The sequence below is a fragment of the Notothenia rossii genome, assembly GCF_949606895.1.
Source record: "Notothenia rossii genome assembly, chromosome: 3".
NCBI classification, from domain to species: Eukaryota; Metazoa; Chordata; class Actinopteri; order Perciformes; family Nototheniidae; genus Notothenia; species Notothenia rossii.
Genome location: NC_136901.1, coordinates 37296881 through 37308740, shown reverse-complemented (window position 1 = coordinate 37308740; position 11860 = coordinate 37296881). Strand labels below are relative to the sequence as shown.

At 39.4% G+C, this 11860-nt stretch overlaps 1 protein-coding gene across 2 annotated transcripts; it reads left to right on the top strand.

The window, feature by feature from the left end:
- The first annotated feature begins 259 nt into the window (after window positions 1-259).
- Window positions 260-11508, top strand: LOC307032589 (sterile alpha motif domain-containing protein 9-like). Of its 2 annotated transcripts, none has more exons than XM_079670681.1 (2): window positions 260-275; window positions 6459-11508. In XM_079670681.1, exon 2 carries the CDS (start codon window positions 6548-6550, stop codon window positions 8645-8647), a length of 2100 nt encoding a protein of 699 aa, XP_079526807.1. In that variant the 5' UTR covers window positions 260-275; window positions 6459-6547; the 3' UTR covers window positions 8648-11508. The 2 variants fall into 2 exon arrangements, with proteins under 2 accessions (XP_079526807.1, XP_079526806.1); XM_079670680.1 differs by lacking the exon at window positions 260-275 and adding an exon at window positions 2421-2509.
- Window positions 11509-11860: the final 352 nt, after the last annotated feature.

Below are 11860 nucleotides of genomic sequence, written 5' to 3'. Positions count from 1 at the left end.
TACTTAAGTAAAACATGTAGTTACTTTTACATAACTTGATTATTTTCATTTTATGCTACTTGACACTTTGAATCCATTTAGCAGTTTTTACTTTTTACTCCACTACATTTGTTTTACATATTTAGTTACTATTACCATTGCAGATTGACTATTACCATTGCAGATTGAGGTTATTTTTTGTGTCAGAAACGAAACTGAAACAATTCAGAATGAACAAATAGGAGGAGAGACTGAGAGCCAGATCACTCAGAGGATCGCGAGGAGAGAGAGACAAGGTAAGATGCAGCTTGCCAGCCAATCTGAAGTAAAAGTACTCATAATGCAGATTTCATTTCAGAATAATACATATGATATGTTTTGATTATAATTATTGATGCATTAAAGTGTTGTGAAAGCTGGTAAAGGTGCAGCTAGTTTTAATGACTTTGTATACTGCAGTGTTGTGAATTTACTCCAGGTGTAACTAAAGTCTGATTTAAGTGTATATTATATTTCACATCATTAATCCAAATCTGTAAAGAAGCTAAAGGTATTCAAAAATGTTTAGTAAAGTTAAAGTAGACCATTTACCTCTAAATTGTAGAGGAATAGAATTACAATTTAAAAACTCAAGTGCAACCTCAAAATCTTACTTAAGTAGCCTACAGTGCTTAAGTAAATTCTTCGTTACTTCCACCACTGATCTTTTCGCCTAGGGCGCCATATCTGGGGGGCGCTGCGCTTGCAGCTCTGGGAGGGAAAAACCCCTGTGATTGTCGCCGCTCTGCCCGCTCATCCTAATTTTCGGCCTTGATGTAACAATATTCATAATTAAGTAAATCTAACACCCTTTTCACCCCGGTTACACTTTTAATTTGCCCTAGACCAGGGGTCTGCAACCTTTTTGACCAAAAGAGCCATTTTGCTCCTTTTTCCCCCAATTTGTTTTGTCTGGAGCCGCAAAACATATTTCATAGCTAATAAAGTTGTATTTATTGTTATATCAGACAAAAACTACAGTTTCTTTGCATTTATTAGGCTATTTATTACATTATATACAACTGTTAACCTCTAATAAGAAACAAAGAACTCCTATAAGGAGAATTACAAATAATACACAGGCCCACTTTAAAATAAATTAAAAACAGCACTTGGGGAGTCCTCTGAACATTTGAAGGAAAAAAAAATATTATTCAAATGGGCCCACTTTGAAATAAATAAAACATATAGCTGCACCCTAAAAAGAGTTAAAGGTAGGGTAGGTAAGAATGGAGAAACCAGCTCTAGTGCGCTAGAATTTGAAAATACACAACCGGAAAAAATAGGCCTCTTCCTTCAGACTTTCTTACAGAGTCCCTCCTCCAACACATACGAACGCGCATCATCAATGAGGCCACGAGATAAGTTTGTGCACAGATGGAAGGCTGACAGGCTGACAGGCTGACAGGCAGGTAGGCCATCCAGTTATTTTAGCCGGGTCGGCTAAAATGATTGTTCGTGCTTTTTACAGCGCTACGGCTTCCAGAGATGAATTTTTGTATGTATTTATTGTCAAAGCATTTCATATATTCATTGCTATCGGGACGTTAAGAGCATTCCATGGAATATAACAAAAAGTGTTTTCTGAAATAAATTACATACCCCATTGAATTATGACTGAAGATCGTCAGCTGTCTTCCTCTCCCGTGTTGTTCCTCGATACGTAAAGGCTGCAGCACCTTTGACAACTTCTCTCTACATATCAAACATACCGGTAAACCAGCATCGTTTGCTGTGAAAGCATATAACTCTGTCCACACAGAATTAAATCCTGTGTTCCTCCGGTACTTTTCTTTGATTTATCCATAGTTCGCTCATCGAGCAGGGGGTCCCCGCGCCAGTGCCTCCAAGAAAAGGCGCTCGCGCGGGACCGTAGCAGGATGTGACGCATATTTTAGTTGACCTAATTAAAACCGTTTTGTTTTTTATTTATGTGTCACAGTATCACCTCAAAATACAAGATACGAAACATTTTCAACCATGCAACAAAATATAAATAGTCCTACAAGTACTTCTATTTTATTTCCTTCTTATTTTTGTCTAAGCTCAAGGGAGCCAGAGCAGAGGGCTTAAAGGGCCGCATGCGGCCCGTGGGCCGCGGGTTGCCAACCCTTGCCCTAGACGATGGGCGCTGTAAGTGATGAAAGTGGGGTGGGTTGGCCCCCACTTTCATCACTTACAGCCAACACTGTGGCTAATCAGGCGTCCGCGGCCAACACCCCCCACCTTCATCACTTACAGCGCCCATCGCCTGATAAGCCAACACTGCTGGCTTATCAGGCGTCCGCAGCTCACAGCCAAAGTGGGCGTGGGAGCGAGCGAGAGAGATAAATGCAATTTATGAAAACAAATATTTTCAATGCACATCTTTATAATTATTGGGATAAACTCAAAATAGCAGTGCTCTGTGACCGGATATAGTTTTTTTCGGCTTAGTGAACGTGTTGCAACATCTATAGAGTACCACAGTGACGCGTCCAAAAACCCGGAAGTAAGTTTATACCTTTATACAGTCTATGGTTGCAACACAGGCCGTTTCTCAATGTCGAGTAGAGCTGCTGCAGAGCCACTACATTTTCAAGTATACTAAGTCATCGAGTGGCGCCGAAGGACTGTTTAAATGCTGTTTAAATGCCCAGCATTCGTTGGCAAAGTCCCTCCCTTTCCGGGGGAGCTTCATGGGACCTTATTTCGGAAAAATTATGTATTGAACTCAATGGGGAGAGAAAGATTATCTTTCGATTCCGTTTGAATCGTGCCACAAATTACACATATGATTTTTTTCAATTTAAAAGATAATTTTGTGTCGTAAAACTGTGAAGTAACACTTTTTTTGGATGAAACCGCTCAATGAACTACATCTCCCGTCTCGCACCACACACCAAGACGCCCGTCACGTTAAAACATTTCACTTCTTTCGTTTAAAGTATTAAACGAGGTGAAAATCACTATGTATGTTGAGAGCTGTACATACACAAAAGGAGTTAGTCGGTTCCGTAAGAGCCAGCATGCGGGACCGGGATTCAGGGATTTTTAGTCTTTCTAGTTGCATATTTTTCATCGTCTTATATTTCAACAGTTTTACGACAAATTGTGACTTTTTTTACATGGAAATTATTATTTAAGATTGACAAACATCATATGTGTGTGTAGCCGGTCTGGGCCTACTTCTCAGCAGACCCTTGCTACGACTCTGCGTTGTGTTGTGCGTGTTTGATGGACAAGGAGATTCGGTTGTTGTCTTTAACCGAAACTGTGGCGTATTTATTCCTCTGCATGAAGTAAACACAATAATGCAGCAGCATTAATAAACATGGACGTCTGCAACACACCAGTCTCAGTCTGCCATACAAACAACTGAGAGACTAGTCCTTATAAAACATTCAGATATCAAATCTGTCACAATAGATCACAATACACTGTACAATTACAGTTACACTGGAAATGTATACACCACCGGCTAATTAGTATTTTTAGACATGTAAATAAAACAATAAAATAAACACATAGTACAAAACACAATAGACCAAAACATGGGAGCAACAAACATACCTGCATGAAGTAAACACAATAATGCAGCAGCATTAATAAACATGGACGTCTGCAACACACCAGTCTGTGGTGGGGAAAAGACGCCATTAAACATGCTGCAGGTGCTGTGTGTGAGTCCTCACAAGTGATGCTAAACAGTACACTAAACTAAAAGTTTGCTAAAACACTCAAACTTCTGCAAAACAACTACACAGCAACACATTAGCACCATGGAATGATATTATAACCTTGTTTCACAGTTTAAGATTATATAAACACTGTAAACATAATTTAGAACAGAAATCTACAAAGAGCACATGACAAACTCTCCTCACCTCAGTCTGCCATACAAACAACTGAGTGAGAGAGGGTGCAACGCAGGTAGATGACGTCACTGCCGAAAGTGAAGACTTCAAAATAAAAGCATTAGCTCCCAAAACGGTCTTTTGTAGTAAACATACCAAAATAAAAGTGACAATAAATAATATTGGAACAATAAAATAAAACGTGAGGGATTATTGGTGGAATGCATTCCTGTATATTTATATACCTGCTACATGTGTTCAAACGGGATAGAAAGATACGTTTCCTCTCTCCATTTACTTTAATACATAATTTTTCCGAAATAAGGTCCAATGGGGTGGAAGTAGATGGGCGTGACTTCGCCTCTCTATACTCTCCTATAGACTCCTCGGTCCTCCGGTAGTGACCCGGAAATGGATTTCAGCGCGTCATGTTGAAGGACATCTAATTTCTCTAAATGCACATCGAGGACCGAGGACCGAGGATCGAGCATCGAGCATCGAGGAGGCTCTCTGGAGGAGCTATAACCGAGGATACACTGATGGGTCCTCCACGGTCCTCCACGGCTCCTTCGCGGATGCATTTCCGGGAACGGTGGAGATGTGACGCACGGCCGGACTTATCTCAGCCAATGACAGCTCTGCATGCATCCCCTAGATATTATTTTAGTAACTGCTTTCATCGCGACGCAATGTTTACAGTGAGAACAGCTGTGAGGTCCGTGCAGAAAGCAGAGCAGTGTGTAACATATATATCACTCAGTATAACAGGCCTACATTACTCTCTGTATTTGTATTCTGTGGTTTAGTAGATATCTACAAACAAAGAGTCGATATTTTTCTAAGACCATAAGTATGTATGTGCGTGTTGTACAGTGTGTAGATGCGGCGGACAGACGGGTCTCAGTTGGTTTGGTGCCCTATGCTTACTTTTAATACTTGTAAATAACAACAAGTCCTCCAACTCATACAACCTAATGGGTCGATTGTTCAAGCGCTTGTTAATACGACCTATACCACCCGTTGAATGCAAACGTTACCGAGGGTCGTTTATTAACAAATAACCCTCTCTGTAAAATCCTAAATTATAGGATAGTTTGGCCATTAAAATGCTTTTTGATTAGATTTAGCGAGAAGTGTATGTTGTACTCTTAGAATCCACGTCCAGTCGATATGTAGGATCTATAGTTTGATAGATATTACGAAGATGATTTGAGGTATGAGGCAGCTTCCATGTAAAGTTATGGGTTGAAAACAGTATTTCCGGTCTCGACATTTTCATAATAAAACCAATGATCAAATTATTTAACAGTAATATCTGCAGTACTCATCCAGTAAAAAACATCAGTTTATCCTTGTTAATTATACGACATTTATTGGTTTAAATTGTGTACAATGCTTTTGTGTTTTTCCCATAGGTTTTTGTCTTTCGATTCTGTGGGACACATTTATTTTTTCAGGGGTTTTGATAGGCTAAAACCTCTAACTACACCCATAATCCTGGATGTTTTAGCCGCATTGCACGTTGGGATATGGTGTTTATGTGATATGAAATCGGAAAACACTTAAAAAAAATAAAAATAATACTTTATTCCGAGCGTTCTTGCTTTTGTCTTTGGAATTCATCACAACGGCATGTTGAATGTTGGAGTGGCAGTGCGACAAGGTTACGCTGAGCGTCAACAGCACTTTGAAATGGAATGGAACCACGACAGACTATCCAAAACTGGAATCGGACGGGTCCAGACTTTAGTTACACCTGAGTCAAATTCAGGGAAGGTGATTGCACTTTGTCAGACTTAATATGTATCTGTGGATACCCCCAACGGTTTTTTCTTATTCAAAAGAAGACCTTAACTTAAAGTATTCTTTAATGTTTAAATAAAGCCTTATTAGTTTGTCTGTTTTGCACATCCTTCTATTAATATCTTTGGACGTCCTGCACTAAACGGTTTTATTGTAGAAATCACTACGGTATCTTCTTGATATTATCTATTCTATATTTCTATCATTGACCTTCTACTTTCCCCCTATGAAAGTATGTTCTCTTAATATTTTTTTCATCAAATATAAATATATATATATATATATATATATATATATAATTTCAACAAAATATATCTTAATTTCAACAAAATATAACATTATTTCCAAAAAAAAAAAATTCAATAACGTTTTTTAACCACTAGGTGTCCCTTTCTATCAGCTGTGCACCGTTATGTTGATACTGCAAGGAAACGTATTGTGTGAAAAGAAATGTAAGATGTTGTGTAATTGCTGATATATTTATGATTCACGTCATATTCAGTTTCGGCGGCACTTCTTCCTGTTTGTCCAGAAGTCTTCTAGTCAAGGCTCTATAAATAAATATCTACGGCAGATATGTAATATTTAATGCAGCCGAACCGTGTATTACAATGCCGTTATGTGATGACTTCCAAAGAGAAAAGAGAGATATCTATAACAAATATTATGGCAACCCAATAGTAGTTGGGGCATTTTACATTAAAACAAATGTCAATAGTTGTGATATTTCAAGTGGTGTACAAACCGATTGACGTCATCATCTGTTGTTATCCCCCCCCCCCCCCCCCCCCCCCCCTTTAGGTGTGTGAATACTGCTGCAGTACATTTATGGCGCATTAGCATCAAGAGAAGAACACACTCTCCTCTTTTTAAAGTCTTAGCTTACCGTCATGGAGTCGACAGTGGAGGAAAGAGTTGAAAAGCTCAAGCAACTGCTATCATCAGAGGATTTGTCACAAAACAATAAGTCCCAAAAGATGCAACTATTCTCTTTTTTGGCGACTTTAAACGCATACGATCCTGAGGCCTACCTCGTGATGTCTGAGTGTGAACAGATCCTCAGACCACTTGATCCCATCCATGGCGGACCCCCCTATGAAAAACAAATGGAGCCTTTCATTGACTTTATCAACATATCCGGTCCGCCTGATCACAAATGTTCGATTGACCAAGTATTCGCGAAGAGTGCTGTGAACGAACTAGCTGCCCGAGAAATTACTCCTAGAAATTGTTTTTCCAGGAGTGCTACCATGAAGGAGTTCATGAATTCATTCTGTGGAGATCAGACTTCGCCACATATAATCGACTCCATTAAAACATTGCTGACAGCGAGAGAATTGGAAGAAGGGGTTAAAGAGAAGTTCTCAAGGTTGATTTTAGACATACTGAAGAATGAGACATTTTACAAAGCTGTGTCTGTATTGAAAACCGCAGCTTATAAACTATCAACTCACCCCATTTTCCCCCAAACAATTTCTCGTCTCTATTACATCATAGAACGCAACATTGAATATGAAAAAGCTGAGGAGTGGGCTAATACTGCCATTAGAATAGATCCAAACAACTCTTATGTTGCTGACACTCTTGGCCAGCTTCATAAAAACCAATTATTGAGGGAAGCCTGGCAACCTGATGAAATTTTACACAAGGCAAAAGTGGCCTTGCGAGCCTTTAAAGATGTTGAGGTGAAAGCTGAAAAAGAAGTGAGCCCAGACATGGTAGACTCAGCAGGTATTGAAAGAATTTCAGATTCCTTCAATAACAGAGGTTACTTTGGCTTCATGCAAGTGGCAAAAATAGCCTTTGAGAAACTCAACAAGTTCAAACCCTCACTGGATTACAAATTCATCCAGGAGAAGAAAATGGAAGTTGAAGCCAAGTTTGCCTTCTTCCAATGTTACCTCGCCTACTCTCAGCCTGACATGCAATCTTTGGAGCCATCTTACTTCTGGAAGGATGTTGCTCTTTGTTGCGAAATGTACACAACAAACAAAGCAACTGATTCCATCTCCTTTGCAGGCCTCCTCGATAGTCTGAATCGAGGCCTTTTCACTTCTAAGGGAAGGCGCGCTTTGTTTAAGGAGCACCAGGAAACAGTGTCTCATTTGGAGGCAATCCAACGCTTTTTGAAAGCCAACTACGAGGCAAATGTTGACAATGTCAAAGCAGCTGAGAGGTACATTCTCTCCAACATCATCTTGAGCAACAAGATGCACAACTCTCCTATGCTCACCCCGGTGAAAGAACTCCAAGCAATAATAGACCGATTCTTGAACACAGAAAAACGCTGCAGAAGCCCTAAGTTTTACCTTTTGGTTCTGCTGTTGTTTTGGTCTGACGGACAACCTCAGGCCGTGCAGGAAGAGGAGGATGAAGGAAATGAACAGAGCACAGAGGTTGACTTTTCAGAAGACACAACCCAGGAGGATGAGGCAAGCGATGATGATCAAGAAACCAGAGAAGAGCCTGGACAACTTTCTCTTGACCGCTTACTTGACCCTGATCTGCAAGAGTATGTCACATTAATGGAGCAAGCTTTTGAGACAACCAGATATGCCAAGTACCTTCGAGGTCGGTACCTTTTGCCTCTCTTCTTTCTGGGGAAGGGTTCTGGACTTCGCAAATGGATTCACAAATCAAAGTTGGATGCAATTGTGGAAGAAAAAGTGGACGCTGAGCTAGCTGATGAACAAGGGGAGAGAACGAAAGAGAAATGGAGGCGGATCCATGAAATGTGGATCACAGGGGATGTGTGGCGAATCCAAGAAATCCAAGACATCCTGAGACCAATCAACGTGGAGCCATGCCAGTTTCCACTATCTCCACAGGATCACAAGATGGTGTACGTTTTGGCTGGGGGGAAGAAAATAGAAGCTAAAACCAGAGTTGATGATGATTCAGCGCCAGGCCCAATGCTTTCCTATCTTGGCTTCACCATCCAGGGTCCTCTCGTCTTCAGAGTGAGAGATCCTCAAATGTCTGGACAGTGATTGCATGAATGACCACTTTGGGACTACAAGATGAATGTCAGTTCCAAGTGTCATGGCCACCCATTCAGAAGTTGCTGAGATATGTCAGTCTGGACAAAAATGGTGGACTGACCAACATTGTTATCCCTAGAGCCTCCCTAATGTGTTTTACACAAGCGTTGCATTTGTGACAGAAAGATACAAAAATCATGAAAAATAGGTTACTAATTATTTTTTGGTGAATTGGTGTTTAATAGAGATTCTCTTAAAATCAGATATTCATTCTTTGACTTTTTGATTTAACCATGATTGACCTTACTTTGACCTTATTTGTATCTTAACCATGTGGCTTCCATTTTAATAATGCTGGTAGTGTAATTGAATAATGAGTATTGAGTCTGATTTCATATCAAAGACATTTTTATTTTAATGTGCTTCTTACAATTGTCAGGATTGGGGAATATAGGAACCAAATGCAGTAAAAGACAACACATCTTACATTTTGTAATCTACAAGAAGAGACTATTTGCCATTTATTTTATGACTGCTTGTATTGTAGAATATTGCGGTATGTAGAATGTTTTATTCGGAAAAAGACGGGACACAAAGTTCAACTCCAGGACAAAGATATTCTTTGGTACTTCAGGGATGATAGTATGGTTGCAGATTTGGTCTTTTTTGTGCAGTTAATTGTATTTTTAGGGACATTTCATATCCACGAAAGGAAATGGGCTTACTCCAAAGCACATTTTGTACATTTCTATCAAGAATGTAAACAATATACTAGCACTATTAAAAACATTATGAATAAGAAGGCAATCAAAACTGATTTTGAAGTATCAAAATGTATGTTTCTTTCTTTTTTTCTTTATTTACTGTATGTAATGTCTTGTTACTTTGTATTTCTGCCCATGGACTTTGTCTGTTGTACAGTATGTCAAATGTATGATGTTCATGTATGACAAAGATGAATACAAAATATATATATACAAAAAGAGTATTGTATTAAATACACAGAAGGGTAATCACGAGGTGAAACACAACAGGTGAACACAATGAGACAATCAGACACAGGAAGGAAAACCAGACACAGGGAGAACAGAATTTCACAAATAAAACCATGACTAAACACACAAAACTAAAATCAAGACAACAATGTACTTTTCCAACACAGCCAACATGCATATTAAAATAAATAGGAGACATATGGAAGCAAACAAGAGACAGAAGTATTTTAATTTGATCAGACACCGAATTTATAGCATTGAAAATAATTACTTTGAAAATCATGTATCTGAATTTTCTTGCTCCGAACAGGGAGAACAGAATTTCACAAATAAAACCATGACTAAACACAAAACTAAAATCATGAAAACGCTGTACTTTTCCAACACAGCCTACAATACATGCATATTCAAAATAAATGGGAGATACAGTGGGGCAAAAAAGTATTTAGTCAGCCACCAATTGTGCAAGTTCTCCCACTAAAAAGATGAGAGAGGCCTGTAATTTTCATCCTAGGTATACCTCAACTATGAGAGACAAAATGAGAAGAAAACAAATCCAGAAAATCACATTGTCTGATTTTTAAAGAATTTATTTGCAAATTATGGTGGAAAATAAGTATTTGGTCAATAACAAAAGTTCATCTCAATACTTTGTTATATATCCTTTGTTGGCAATGACAGAGGTCAAACGTTTTCTGTAAGTCTTCACAAGGTTTTCACACACTGTTGCTGGTATTTTGGCCCATTCCTCCATGCAGATCTCCTCTAGAGCAGTGATGTTTTGGGGCTTTCGCTGGGCAACACAGACTTTCAACTCCCTCCAAAGATTTTCTATGGGGTTGAGATCTGGAGACTGGCTAGGCCACTCCAGGACCTTGAAATGCTTGAGGTTGTCACTCAAAATCTCACGATACATGGCCCCATTCATTCTTTCCTTTACACGGATCAGTCGTCCTGGTCCCTTTGCAGAAAAACAGCTCCAAAGCATGATGTTTCCACCCCCATGTTTCACAGTAGGTATGGTGTTCTTTGGATGCAACTCAGCATTCTTTCTCCTCCAAACACGTCTAGTTGAGTTTTTACCAAAAAGTTCTATTTTGGTTTCATCTGACCATATGACATTCTCCCAATCCTCTTCTGGATCATCTAAATGCTCTCTAGCAAACTTCAGACGGGCCTGGACATCTACTGGCTTAAGCAGGGGGACACGTCTGGCACTGCAGGATTTGAGTCCCTGGCGGCGTAGTGTGTTACTGATGGTAGCCTTTGTTACTTTGGTCCCAGCTCTCTGCAGGTCATTGACTAGGTCCCCCCGTGTGGTTCTGGGATTTTTGCTCACCGTTCTTGTGATCATTGTGACCCCACGTGGTGAGATCTTGCGTGGAGCCCCAGATCGAGGGAGATTATCAGTGGTCTTGTATGTCTTCCATTTTCTAATAATTGCTCCCACAGTTGATTTCTTCACACCAAGCTGCTTACCTATTGCAGATTCAGTCTTCCCAGCCTGGTGCAGGTCTACCATTTTGTTTCTGGTGTCCTTTGACAGCTCTTTGGTCTTGGCCATAGTGGAGTTTGGAGTGTGACTGTTTGAGGTTGTGGACAGGTGTCCTTTATACTGATAACGAGTTCAAACAGGTGCCATTAATACAGTTAACAAGTGGAGGACAGAGGAGGCTCTTAAAGAAGAAGTTACAGGTCTGTGAGAGCCAGAAATCTTGTTTTTTTGTAGGTGACCAAATGCTTATTTTCACACAGTATTGTATGAGAGGTTCCAGGTTGAATTGAGGCGAATATTTGTAATGTTCAGAGGTTGTTGTGTTTAATATTCATGAGAATATTTGTCATTGTTCAAATGATAATAAACATTTGCATAAAGCATATTTGTCCACTCATATGTTGATAAGAGTAATAAACTTGAAAAATATTCCTCTAAGGTACATTTAGAACAGATATAAAATGTGCGATTAATCGCGATTAACTATTTTAATCGACTGACAGCCCTAAACTTAATGCCTGCATTTAAGGACGATGAATAGCGTAGTCAATGCTTTAGTGACAAGGAAATGATTTGTTTAAATATTAGATATGACGTTATCTGTGACTTCAGTGAACATTAAGCTTATCCATTCCATTGCATTTGTTGAATTGGTTTGTGTCTTACCCTTACGTGTGTGATACATATGAATATGGCTTATGAAAACAAATTAATTTGAGTGACTCCAAAGTA